The 12,426-nt window shown below is 59.0% G+C and overlaps 1 protein-coding gene across 1 annotated transcript; it reads right to left on the bottom strand.

The window, feature by feature from the left end:
* Positions 1–7: 7 nt before the first annotated feature.
* NKX2-2 (NK2 homeobox 2) lies at positions 8–1,590 on the bottom strand. Its single transcript, XM_030945896.1, has 2 exons — positions 1,037–1,590; positions 8–718 (listed from the first exon to the last, which is right to left on the bottom strand). The coding sequence occupies exons 1-2, from the start codon at positions 1,290–1,292 to the stop codon at positions 153–155; spliced, it is 822 nt and encodes a 273-aa protein (XP_030801756.1). The 5' UTR covers positions 1,293–1,590; the 3' UTR covers positions 8–152.
* Between the last annotated feature and the right edge of the window lie 10,836 nt (positions 1,591–12,426).

The raw sequence follows: 12,426 nt of genomic DNA, 5'->3' as shown, positions 1-12,426 counted from the left end.
CCCTCGCCATTCCTTCCCCCGCAGTTTTTTTTTTAATTTTTGGAGCATCAGTCTGTCTCCTCTTTTTTTTTTTTTCCTCTCTCTCTCTCTCTCGGTTTGTGCCTGTTAATTCTGTGTTTTCCTCCGTTCTCGGGGGCGTGTGCGCGGGGCCCTCACCAAGTCCATTGCTGCGCCTGTACCAAGTGGTGCGCTGTGGGGTACTGGGGGCTGCCGGCCGCGCTGTACTGCGCGTTGTACTGCATGTGCTGCTGCAGGGACTGCGCGCTGTACGCCGAGAACGGGATGCCCGCCTGGAACGTCGCGGCTGCCAAGTCCTGGGCTTTGAGCGTGTGGCAGGGCTTGCCGTCCCTGACTAGCACCGGCACGGCCACCCGCCGCGGCGAGGGGAGAGGAGTCACTTCCATACCTTTCTCGGCCCGCGCCCGCTTCATCTTGTAGCGGTGGTTCTGGAACCAGATCTTCACCTGCGTGGGGGTGAGGCGGATCAGGCTGGCCAGGTGCTCCCGCTCGGGCGCCGACAGGTACCGCTGCTGCCGGAACCGCCGCTCCAGCTCGTAGGTCTGCGCCTTGGAGAAGAGCACCCTCCTCTTCCTCTTCTTGCCCGCGTCCCCGCCGCCCACCGCTTCCTTCTCGTTGTCGGGCGACTCGTCTGCCGACGGCTCCGGGGATTTGGCCGAGGGGTCCTGGCCGCCGCCGCCGCCGGCCGCCAGCCCGTGCACTGCGGACAAGCGGTGCCCGGTCAGTCAGCGGAGGGCGACGGGCCGGGGGAGCGCCCCTCCGCCGCCCCCCGCATCCCTCCCGCCGCCCGGCCCTGGCGGGATGGAGGCCGGCCGTGGAGAGAGGCAACCCCCCCATCCATCCATCCATCCATCCATCCATCCATCCATCCATCCATCCATCCATCCATCCATCCATCCATCCATCCATCCGCGGCTCCCCAGCTCCCGGCCGGGACGAGCCGCGATTCCCTCCCCTGGAGCCGCATCCCTCCCCCAGCGCCCCCCAATCTCGGCTGCCCCGTCCCCCCGGCACTCACGGGAGTACTGGATGCCCTCGGCGCTCGCCAGCCAGCGCGTGTAGGGATTATCGCTGTTATCATAGAAAGGACTCTTCAAAGGCAGCGTCGGAACAGTGTCCAAGGGGGTTTGTCCCAAAACTCCCGCTTTCCTGGGCGGCTCGGGCGCCTCGCTCTCCTCCTCGCCGCCCTCCGCCGAGCCGTCCTCATCGTTGGTGTCGGGGAGGTCCAAAATGTCCTTCACCGAGAAGCCCGTCTTTGTGTTGGTCAGAGACATGTTCCGGCCAAATTCCGCCTGGGAAAGTTGGAGCCGCGGCTTGGCCGAGCCGCCGGGTCACGGCTGGGCACGCACACGCCGAGCGGCGACAGCGACACTGCGCAGGGACACGGGGAGGGACGGGGCTGGGGGGGGCACGGCACGCGTGGAAAAGGGGGAAAAAATAGGATAATAATATGGATTTATAGAAAAATAAGAGGCGGGGGTTGTGCGGGAGAAGCGGCCGCAGCGACGGGTCTCTGCGGTGGTGGTTGTTCTGCCACGGGGGAAAATTCCGAGAGCGGGAGCAGCAGCTGGTTTCGGGAATAGTTTGTAACTCCAGGAAAAAAAAAAAAAAAAAAAAAAAAAAAAAAAAAAAAAAAAAAAAAAAAAAAAAAAAGATCACTTCTGGATCTTGTTCAACCGCGCCGAACCCGCGCCTGCCGCTGGAAAATCCCGAGCCATTGCTGGAGCGAGGAGTCCATATAAGGCTGGTCCCCACACATGAACCTGCCGAGAGGAGGGAGAAAAAAAACCTACATTAAACCCAGGAAAGGTTGGCCACGTGTGGGCGGGTCTTGGAAGTCAAGTGGATGAAGACAGTGTTTGCAGATGTGAAATTGCGGGTTTTGGGCGAGCTCCGAGCTTCCACCATTGGTGATGAGTGGTATAACGTGTCAGTTAATTACGGGCGCGGGGAGGGTCCTCGGCGCGGGGGGGGCGGGCGGCGGCGCCGGGCGGGAGGGAGGGGGCGAGGGAAGGAAGGAGAGAGGGAGGGAGGGAGAGAGGGAGAGAGAAGGAGGGAGGGGGCGACTTCCCAGCTCTTTTTAAGGGCACTATTTACATACAAAGAGCTCCGCACCAGCCCGACGCTCCGGACGCTCCAAAGTGTGTTTTCCACCCGTGTTTTCCTCCGACAGAAAAAACAACCCCTCACAATAATAATAATAATAATAATAATAATAATAATTTGCTGTTCCCACAGCTGCTCAGCCTGCGCGCCCCGCGCTGCCGGCCCCGCTCGGGACCGAAGCGGCTCAGATGGCAAGAGCCCAACTTATCTAACCCGCCTAGGTCAATATTTTGGTTGGGGCTTAGGGATGAGCGCTGGAAATTAAACAGCGAGTAATTGATTCTAGTTTGCTCCGAAATTAAGCGAACTGGCAAAACGCGATCGTCAGGCGCGACCCGACGAGATCCGGGAGGTGATTACTGGGGAGGGGGGGAGTGTGTGCTTATTTGAAGAGGTCTCATTGATTTTGCCACCTTCTTCCAGGGGAATGAATCCAGCCCGTTGGGATCATTCGATGGGCTGCAGCCCGATGGACTCATACACTACTGGATATTTTTTTTTTCTTTTACATCTTTTTTTTTCTTTCTTTTTTTTCAGGACTTGGGGAAGGAGGGAGAGGGGCAAAGAAGGGGTTCCTTCCCAAGGGAAGGCCGGCACCCGAGGTGTCACCACTCTCGCATACAGCAGCATCCGGCTCCGGCCCCGCGGAGCCCGCAGCGGCTCGGAGCGGCTCTGGGGGCTCGCCCCTACTTCTCTCTGTCTGCCACCAACTTTTATTTTCATTGCCTTTCTTCCTTCGCCCTGTTCTCTGCACCTGCCGAGGAGACACACCCTCACGGGACAGGGCCAGGATCGTTTTTATATCCTTCCTTCCTTCCTTCCTTCCTTCCTTCCTTCCTTCCTTCCTTCCTTCCTTCCTTCCTTCCTTCCTTCCTTCCTTCCTTCCTTCCTTCCTTCCTTCCTTCCTTCCTTCCTTCCTTCCTTCCTTCCTTCCTTCCTTCCTTCCTTCCTTCCTTCCTTCCTTCCTTCCTTCCTTCCTTCCTTCCTTCCTTCCTTCCTTCCTTCCTTCCTTCCTTCCTTCCTTCCTTCCTTCCTTCCTTCCTTCCTTCCTTCCTTCCTTCCTTCCTTCCTTCCTTCCTTCCTTCCTTCCTTCCTTCCTTCCTTCCTTCCTTCCTTCCTTCCTTCCCTTCCTTCCTTCCTTCCCTCCCTTCCTTCCCTTCCTTCCTTCCCTTCCTTCCTTCCTTCCCTTCCTTCCCTTCCTTCTTTTCTTCCTTCCTTCCCTTCCTCCCTTTCCTTTTCCCACTCTTTTCCCCTTTCTCTTGTTTTCCATCCCTTTGCCTTTCCCGGGCCGGGCTGGAGCGCGGGGGCCATGGAGACGTGCGGGGCGATGCGGGACGCGGGGTTTGGACAATCTGGGAAGGGGCTCCCCCCACTCCCCTCATTTCTGGACAGGAAAAGTTGCCCGAGTTTCCCTTCCCGGGGGGAAGGAGCCGCAACGCCGCCGGGGAGACGCCGCCTCAGGCTTCCTCCTCCGAGCCCATCAATGGATTCGCACCTTCCCATCCTCTCCCTCGCCGCTCCCCCCACTTTTCCTGCCCCAGCCCCCAGCCTGCCTCCCATAAAGTATGTGATGTGGCTGACAATGCCCAGGGATTTTTTTTTCCTTTTTTTTTCCTTTTTTTTTTTTTTTTTAAGCGAGCCCCAGCGCGCATCCTGGGTGGTCGGCCCAGCGCAAACACAAATACAACCCGACGGCTAAGCTGGGGACAATGTCCGCAATGTAGACAAATGTCCGGCTCCTGTTGGAACCCTTTGTCTCGGCGCAGTTTTTGCATTTATTTCAGTGGCGAAATAATACGTGATTGACGCCCTCTTTCAGCGCGCCCTAACTGTTGGGAATAAATCTGAGGTTGTTCCTAGTTGTCATGGTATTCAACCGCACTCAATGGCTATCTCTTCATCCATTGCGGAGTCCTCCTCGATATCGAGGGAACCCCTTCGGGCCGGCTCCTCTGCCCCGCGCCGGTACCGCCAATTCCCACTGAATCTCGGAGTTACCGACGGATTCAACCCGGCTCGGGTGGGGTTTAACTCCGCCGAGGGGAAAACGGAGAGCGGGGAGAGAGCGGCGATAATCGCGATAGAGGCGGGACGGAGAACACCGAGAGAAGCCAAGCCCGGGGAGGGAAGGGCAGAGCATCCCCGGGGCAGCCAGCGTGGGCCGGGGCTGGCAGCGTAATAATAATAATAATAATAATAATAATAATAATAATAATAATAATAATAATAATAATAGTAATAGTGATGATGGTGATGGTGATGGTGATGATGACGATAAACATTCCCACACCCGAACCTGAGGCCACGGCCCGGGCAGAGCATCCCGGACACAGCCCCGGTGGTCGCGGCCCCTCCCAGAACGGCGGACCTAGCTGCGCACCGCGGGGACGGCCCGGGACACAGTGACGTCACCTGCGGGGAGTGTGACGTCAGAGCCCCATGACGTCAGGAGGGGTCGCGAGGCCGGGACACTGCCCCGCGCCGGGGTCGCGCTGCATGGGGCCAAAACCTGACGGCAGCGCCGCGACTGTCGCGACAGAGCCGGGACCGCGCCTTGTCCCCCCCCAGCCCCGCGGGGCGCCCCCCTGAGCCCCCCGCGCCCCCCGGCTGGTCCCACGCGTGGCGGGGATGCTCCAGCGCCGGGACAGGCGGTGACAAGGCCGGGGGCGCTGCGGCCCTCCTGCGGCCCTCGGGGACAAGGGGCTCTGCCCACGGGGACCGATTCACGGGTGGCTCCCTCGCCCGCGGGGTTAAAGCTGATTTTTCTATTTTCTAGAATCGGGAAGGGACAGTGCCTGGGGTAGGAGGGGAACGCGGCCTCCCGAGCAGCTGCCCGCAGTCGCACGTGGGCCCGGCCGCCGCCAATGCCGGCGGGGTCTCGCCACGCCACGGGCGGCCCGTGGGGATGATTTTGAGCCGTGTCCTCGCCTTTCTCCTCCCGGCCACGGCCCGGGAGTCCCCGCACGGAGCCGGGGCTCCCCCTCTGCTCTGAGCCAGAGGAGCCCCAGCTCCGCTCCCCTCTCCGCCGAGCGGGACCCCACGCACGCATCGCACACAGCGCACTGTGGTACCACCGAGGGTGATGACACATGTTATAGGGAGAAATGTAGGAAAGGGTGTTGGGCAGGAGCCTGCCGCTCTCCCTCCCCTCCCTACCCGCACCGAGCCCGTCTCCACTCCCGCTCCCGCTCCGCGGCTCCGGGAGCGGCCGACAAGTGGATCAATTTATTGTTTGATGGAGCCAAAGATGCGAGACATTGTTTTCCCTTCCCTACAGCCCGCAAATAAACAAACGGAGCGGGGCTGCACCTTGCCGCTCGGCCCGGATTAGCGGAGCCCACACAAAGCCTTTGTTAAGGGACAGGTTGATTTTATCTCCTAGAATGAGATCCACTTGGAATGAACGGGGAAAGGGAAGAGCAGCCCGTGTCCTGATAATTGTCGTGAGGAGTTTCACCTCGGGAGCATCCCTGTAAGTAACACCCTCTTTGTTTTAAAGTGTGGAGGAGGGAAGAAGAGTCGCCACACGAAAGGGGACAGCTCACCCGGGCCGTAAAAAATATAAAACCAAAATTAAAAAATCAGAGCAAAACCATGGCAGCGAAATAACACCCCGCGCACGGAGGGCTTTAAATCGCATTTTCCAGCCCTGGAGAGGAAATTCTGCTCCTGCGGCTGCTCGGCAGCGGCTCCGGCTCGGAGGGGACCGGCCACGCCAGGCCATGGGCACGGAGCCCACGCCGCGGGATTGCCTCGCACTCCGGCAGCCCGGTCAGGGAGAGAGAGAGAGCGCCATTAAAAAAAAATCCCCAAAAGAAAAAATAAAAAATCTTATTTCCTAAAATCAAGGGGAACCGGAGCCTCCCGAATCCTCCGACGCTTACAGGAACTTAATTGTAACGGAGTTTCTGCGGGCTGAAATTCCCGGCTCGTTTCCTGGCTGGAAAAAATGGCATTAGCAAAGGCGTTAAGGATGGTTCGGGGAAAAGAAAAGGGAGGGAAAAAAGGGGGACAAAAAGGGGGGAAGATCGCCCCGCACGCAGGAAGGGAGTCAGCAGCAGCATTCCCTATGGAAGCTGCAGGGAAAGCCCCCACCGCCCCCCAAAATCCCGGCGCCGGCCTGCTTTTCTCCAGCAGACAATTAATTCTTCTCCAGGACATAGGAATCTAAATGAGCTTCCCTATTCTCACGATTGCTCTATCTCCTTCCCCCCGAAGCTTCAAAGGCGGAGAAATCCTTCCAATTCACCGATATTCCTTATAAATCTGTAGATGCGGATCTGCCCCGCAGCCAAGCTCCCGAGGTGGCGAATTGTCATAGAAATTGGGATTCCCCCCCCCTCAAACCCCCCCTGCTCCCCGGGGGCCGGCGGGGTTATGGCAGAGCCGGAGGGCACATGTTAGGGCTTTGATAAATGCACTTTAATGAGATTTTGGAAATTATTGCCCATAGTGATGGAGGCAGTGGGGTACGGGCACAAAGCCGGGAGCCCGCAGCCCCCCGACCCACATTTTGTCTTATTTAATTCCCCCCACTGCGCCGGGGGGGAGCTGTAAGCCTGGCCCGGGGCTCCCTTCCCCTTTCCAGCCTATTCCAAACCGGTTTATTCGCCGGACAAACGGGGGTGCCCCCCCGCCGGAGCCCCCCGGCTCTGCCCGTCCCCGTCTCTAATGATTAAACGTGTCCCAACGAGATTAAGCTTTGTCAGAAATGATTTTTTTCCTCCCGGGCCTGGCGATGCCGGCCCGGCGGCCCCGGGGCGAAGGCAGCGCGGCGGGATTTGCTCCCTTATCAGAATTCACCGCGCACCCCGCGCACGGCTCCGCGCCCGGGTCAGCGCCGGCTGCGGGTCGCGGCTGGGGGCGCGGGGAGCCCCGGAGCCGGGGCTGGGTGGGGACGGGCCCACCCGGCTCCAAAAGGCGCGGCAGAAGAGGGGACACACGCGTGGCACGGGCACGGAAGGGAAGGGGTGAAGGAGGAGGGGGCGCCGCCGGGGCCGGGGCCGGTCCCGGTCATTCCCGGTCCTCTGGCGGACTCTGCCGTCGCGGCTGAGAAGTGTCCCACGGCCGGGGCAGGGGGAGCGCCCCGGGCTCCCTTTCCCCGCGCTGTCCGTGCCCCGCTGCCCCCCGTGGCCGTGGCCGTGGCCGTGTCGCAGCCGCGCCGTCGGGGCCAGGGCCGCGCCCCCTCGGCGCTCAGCACCGGCTCCTACCTGCTCCGACCCACCCGGCCCCAAAGCGCCTTCCCACCTGCTGCTGCCGCCCCTGGTGACCCCTCTGTCCCCTCTGCCCCCGCGGGCTCCAGCCTGGGGTCCCCCCGCTGCCTGCCGGGCTCACCTGGGCGGGTCCCTGCGCGGGGGGAGCCCCTGGCCGCCCCCCGGCACTCACCTGGGCGGGGGTCCCTCGGCGTTGGCGTGCCCCCGCTGTCCCCCGGGGAGTCACCTGCGCAGGGCTCCCGGTGCGGGAGCGTCCCCCCGCCGCCTCCCGGGGCTCACCTGGCCGGGGGTCCCGAGGCGGGGGGTCCCTAGGAGGGGGGGCTCCGGCGGCGGCCCCCCGCCTCCCGCATTGTCTCCGCCGTGTGCCGGGGCCGCCTCTCGTCCCTCCGGCCTCACATCCCCCGCGCCGCTCGCTGCCGTCCCCGGCGGCTGCCGCCGGGCGGAACACCGGCCATATGCTCCGCGGCCATAAATTGGGAAGAAGCACAAACACGCCGGTTCCTGGGTGGCTCTTTTAAGGCTGAGCCGGCCCCTCTCTCCCCCCGGGGGGCAGAGCCCTCCCCCCGGCCCCCCTTCCCCAGAGGAGCCGCTGGCTGCGGCCCCCCCGCCCCCCGCCCGGGCCGGTGCCGCTGTCCGTGCGCGGATGGCTCGGTAGCCAGGGCGCCGCGCAGCCAAACAGCCAGATGTGGCACGGTATCGATGTGGCACGGTATCGATGCGGCGGGGCTCGTTTACATTAGATACGCGCCTGATCCGGCCGCTGATAGCGCCGGTGTGCGGGAGATCCGAGCCGCGCTGCCGCCTCCGGCCGCTGCCCCCTCCTCTGTCCCCCTTTCTGGGGTCCTTTTTGGGTTTTAACATCATTTTTAAAATTATTATTATTCGGAAAGAAGGCGGTGGAGTTGGCGACCGAGGGTGATGCTGCCCGACTTCCCTGAAGGGTGAGGAGCGGTTGCGGAATGCTGGAAATATCCTGAGTCGAGGTGGACGGAGCCCAGCTCTGGGACAACCCCAAAAAACACCCCACGTGCCCCAGAGCGTTTTCCAAACATCCCGAGCCCGGTGCCGCGGCCGCTCCCCAGCCGTCCCTGGTTGCAGGAGGCTCCTGCCAAAGGTACGGTCCCATCGGGATTCCAGAGGGGATGGAGAGCTCCCAGCTGGCCACGAGGGCTTCCTGGGCATCCCGTGTCCCGTCCAAAGGCTTCGTGGGTGACACGCAAACGCCGCTGGCTGCTGGGGGCAGAGGGAAGGCGACAGAGCCCCTTCCCCATCCCACCTGCCCCGGATCCTCCCCAGCACCTGCCCCGCTCCTGGAAAGACCTTGGAGTCCTGTGTGAAAGTCCCGGGTCAGATAGGGCTCAGTGAAATCCCAGGCAGCTCCAGCAGAGCTGCCCGCAGATAAAGTGATTGATCCCCACAGCGATCAATAGCGATCCCATTCCAGGCAATTAATAACTTTGCCAAGCTTGTTTTGTTTGGATAAAAGTTTGGATTGCTGAGTGAGAGAGTGAAACTGGGGGAGAAAATAATTCTGTAATTTTATGTCACCCTCATAAAAATACCAATCAAACGACGGTGATTTGCAGACATATCCATTTGCATAAAGAATCTTCATTTGCATAAATCTGCAGGGTCTCCTCTTTCACAGCAGGAAATTCAGGCTGGATGTCCAGGCCATGTTTCACTCACTTCCTAGGGAATGCTGCCCAGAGGGACTGGAACTCTGTAAGTTTGGTTATAAACCAGCTCCAGCTCCTGTGTCTCCTCATCCAGGAAGGAGGAAAGTGCAGGAAAAGGCAAGGGAGCAGGAGCTGCATTTGGGCCCTCACAGGCAGTCCTTGGGTCAGCTGGGCTGTGCTGCAAATCCTGGGCTGTGCTGTAAAACCCAGGCTGTGCTGAAAAACAGTTCCTATTTTATGAATAAGAACTCCCTATTTAATTGATAAACCCATTTTTATTCATTATTTTTATACTTTGAGGGTGTTTTGGCACCTGGTGTGTGGATCTCACCATGCCCCAGAGCTGCTGGAACCAAACCAGCAGGCCCAGGAGAGTGATGCAGGCTTCACTCAGCCTTGGGAATTTAGTCCTTTCTGCTCCTCAAACATCCCGTGTGGAATCTCCTGGAGGGCTCGGTGTGAAGGTGGGAGGTCTGGACTCCAGTCTGGGGAGGTTGGGATGGGCTCCACCTCATGACAGGGTGCTTATTCCCAAGTATTTGCAGTCACTCAACTCCTCTGGAGCACAGTCCGCTGGTGCCTCTTTGTGTCCCAGGATTGGGAGCAGCCTGGGAGCTCTGGGCTTGGAATGCCCAGGTGGGGTGAAACACCCCCAAAAAAATTCCCTGGCTGAAAGGATGTATTTCCACTTGTCATCCACAGCCCTTTCCCAAAAGTGAAGGAATCCAGAGTGCCCCAAGCAGGGAGCTGGGACATGGCAGGGAAGAGCAAGACCTGGCAAGTCTGGGCTGAGTTCCTTATTCCAGCCTGGTTTGCACAAGGAATTAGGAAGATGCCCAGTCCAGCAGAGCAGGGAGCGTGAGGGAGGAGACAGGAGCAGGTGGAGGGGCTGGGGCAGCACCCCCACAGCCCCACACCCCTCTTTACAACCCTGGTGTGTTTGAGGAGCCCGAGCCCTGTCCCTGTGCCGGGCTGGGCACACACCTGGGGGTGACAGATGGCCACGGGCTGTCCCCGGGCTGAGCACACAGCACAATCTGCTGCAGCTCGCTCCAGCTCCTGCTCCTGGCACCTGGAACAGGGCAGGGAAGGAGGAAACCTGTGCAGAGGGAGATGGGGATTGCCCCATCCAGCCAGGCCTTGGTTGGAAGCGAGCACCCACTCTGCACTTAGTAAAACATAGAATTGAATTTAATTTCATGTTATTCTGCTTTGCCCTGGGATGTCCTGGGGTGGAGCAGGAGCAGGTGCTGGTCAGAGCTGGTGGGGACACAGCAGCCCCAGGTGAGGACACCAGCTTGGACATGGGAGGATGTGTGGGCTGTGTGGGTCCTGTGACAACAGCAATTTTGGGGACACCATGGGGACACTGTGGCCTTGGCCTCATCTCACCTGCCTGGCAGAGCAGGGGAGGTTCCCCAGCATTTCCAGGTGTAAGCCCATGTTCCTGGGGAAGCAGAGGGAGCGGGAGGATGCCTCGGTGACACCAGTGACATTCCCACTCTGACTGGTTTTCTCCTCACCTCTTCCCCTCTCTCCACAGCCAACCTTGCTCCTGCCATGCGCACCCAACTTTTTGGACGGAATTCTCCCCAGCAGCGTTGGGCTTGGAATCCCTCAGGAAGTTGCTCTGGATGGATTTAGCTCCCAGCACCCTGCCATGGAAAGCACCTGCTCCAACTCCCCTGCGCCCACCCGCGCTTACGGACAACGACTTTTACCCGGGATGCTTCGCCCAACCCCACAAACCCTGCAGGTGAAACAGGCTCCCTGGTGGGAAAAACCAAGCAGGGTGGGAAAAAAAAAAAAAAAAAAGGCAAGGCGAGTGACAGTGATGCCATAAAGCCTGGGAGCGACGCGGAGCCCCCGGCGAGGCGCAGATAAGGAGCGCTCGCGCCGTATCGCGGGCGCCCCATCAATCACGCGTCCGTCTCCCACCGCCCGGACCCCAGAGCGGTGGGAATGCACGGGGGGATCGCTGTCAGCCAGGAGCAGCAGCCAGGCTGGCAGTGTTGGGCACAAGGGGACACCACGGTGGTGGCCTCAACGCTGGCTGGTGGCTTCCTGGGGAGGACCAAGCAGGATCACTGTGATATCTGGTCTCCTCAAGCCAGGTCTTGTAAGCTCTTAGAGATCTGTATCACACCCAAGCTACCTTATATCACACTCAGCTACCTTAGAAGGCATAAAACCAGCAAGATGGCTTCTGTGGTAATGTTAGAAACATAAAAGTTTTAATAAAAGGCAAAATAGCAAAGCTCTTTGCAGAGAAAAACCAAGACCAGTGCAAGAAATTCTTGCTCCTGGTAAAACACCTCACAAAAGCCATTAGTTTCTTTGTTCTCTTATTTTTCAAGTAAATTGCTTTGGCAAGGCTTTTTGGCTTTTGTCCAATTGGCTATCCTTAAGTTTGAGGTGAAGTTCCCCAAATCCTATGAGGTATCTAATTGAAGAAAGAAATTATTATGATTAAGAAAGAAATTGAAGAAAGAAATTATTAATAATTACCTAATTGAAGAAAGAAACTTCTAAGCTTTTTTCCTTTCTAAAGAGGCAAAAGATAGTTTTGCCACTCCATCAACAAGGGCCACATTCCCTATATTGTCCCCAGTGGAGACAGGGCCACAGGGAAGGTTTAGAATGGATATCAGGGAAAGGTTTTTCATCCAGAAGATGGTCAGGCACTGAAGAGATTCCCCAGGGAATGGTCGTGGCTCCAACCCAACTCAGGGATGCTCAGGGTGGGATTGTTGGGGTGTCTGTGCAGGGCCAGGAGCTGGAATGGATGATGCTGGTGGGTCCTTCCAGCTCAGGATATTCCATGATTCTCTGATACTCTGGGAGATCAGGGTGCTGCTTGGCTCGTTTTCCATCTGGACTTGCCCGTCACAAACGGCTTCCACATGGAAAACCTTGGTGGGAGCATTGGCTGCTGACCCTCCCAGGAATTCCCTGTGTGCCACAGCAGATCCCAGTGGGAGCAGGTCAGCAGCACCGTGTGCCCCAAGGACGTTCCTGGAAATCCTGTCACATCCCAAGGGACAGCACGGCAGAGCTTCAGGGGCTCTTCAAAGCTGGGCTGGGAGGGGCTCATTCCCAGGCTCTTCCACTTCTGTGGGAATGGCTGATAGGAAAAGTGGAATCCCAGTGGAACAGGGCAGCTCTTGAGGAGGGATAAAATCTGTCCCTGGGGTCTCTGTGCCTCGGAACCCAGCCCTGAGGGAAGTTCCTGCCACAGGAGGAGGAGAACGTGAGGAGGAGAAGGAGGATGAGAAGGAGGGAAACACACACAGAAAGGGAACGGGACATGGATTTGTGGGAGGCATCTGGGGAAGGCACAGGGAGCCGGGGGTGCTCTGGGCAGGACTTGGCCCACTCAGGATGGCCTGGGAGCAAAGCAGCCCAGCTTT

This window comes from Camarhynchus parvulus, chromosome 3, assembly GCF_901933205.1.
Source record: "Camarhynchus parvulus chromosome 3, STF_HiC, whole genome shotgun sequence".
NCBI classification, from domain to species: Eukaryota; Metazoa; Chordata; class Aves; order Passeriformes; family Thraupidae; genus Camarhynchus; species Camarhynchus parvulus.
Note: the sequence above shows the minus strand (reverse complement) of the source record. Positions and strands in the feature narration are given on the sequence as shown.

Bases quoted from the DNA above. Each gene is read 5' to 3' on its own strand.
- NKX2-2 (XM_030945896.1), bottom strand. From the start codon at position 1,292: ATGTCTCTGACCAACACAAAGACGGGCTTCTCGGTGAAGGACATTTTG. The intron at 719-1,036 runs GTGAGTGCCGGG...GCTTGTCCGCAG, and splicing joins CGAGGGCATCCAGTACTCCC to TGCACGGGCTGGCGGCCGGC.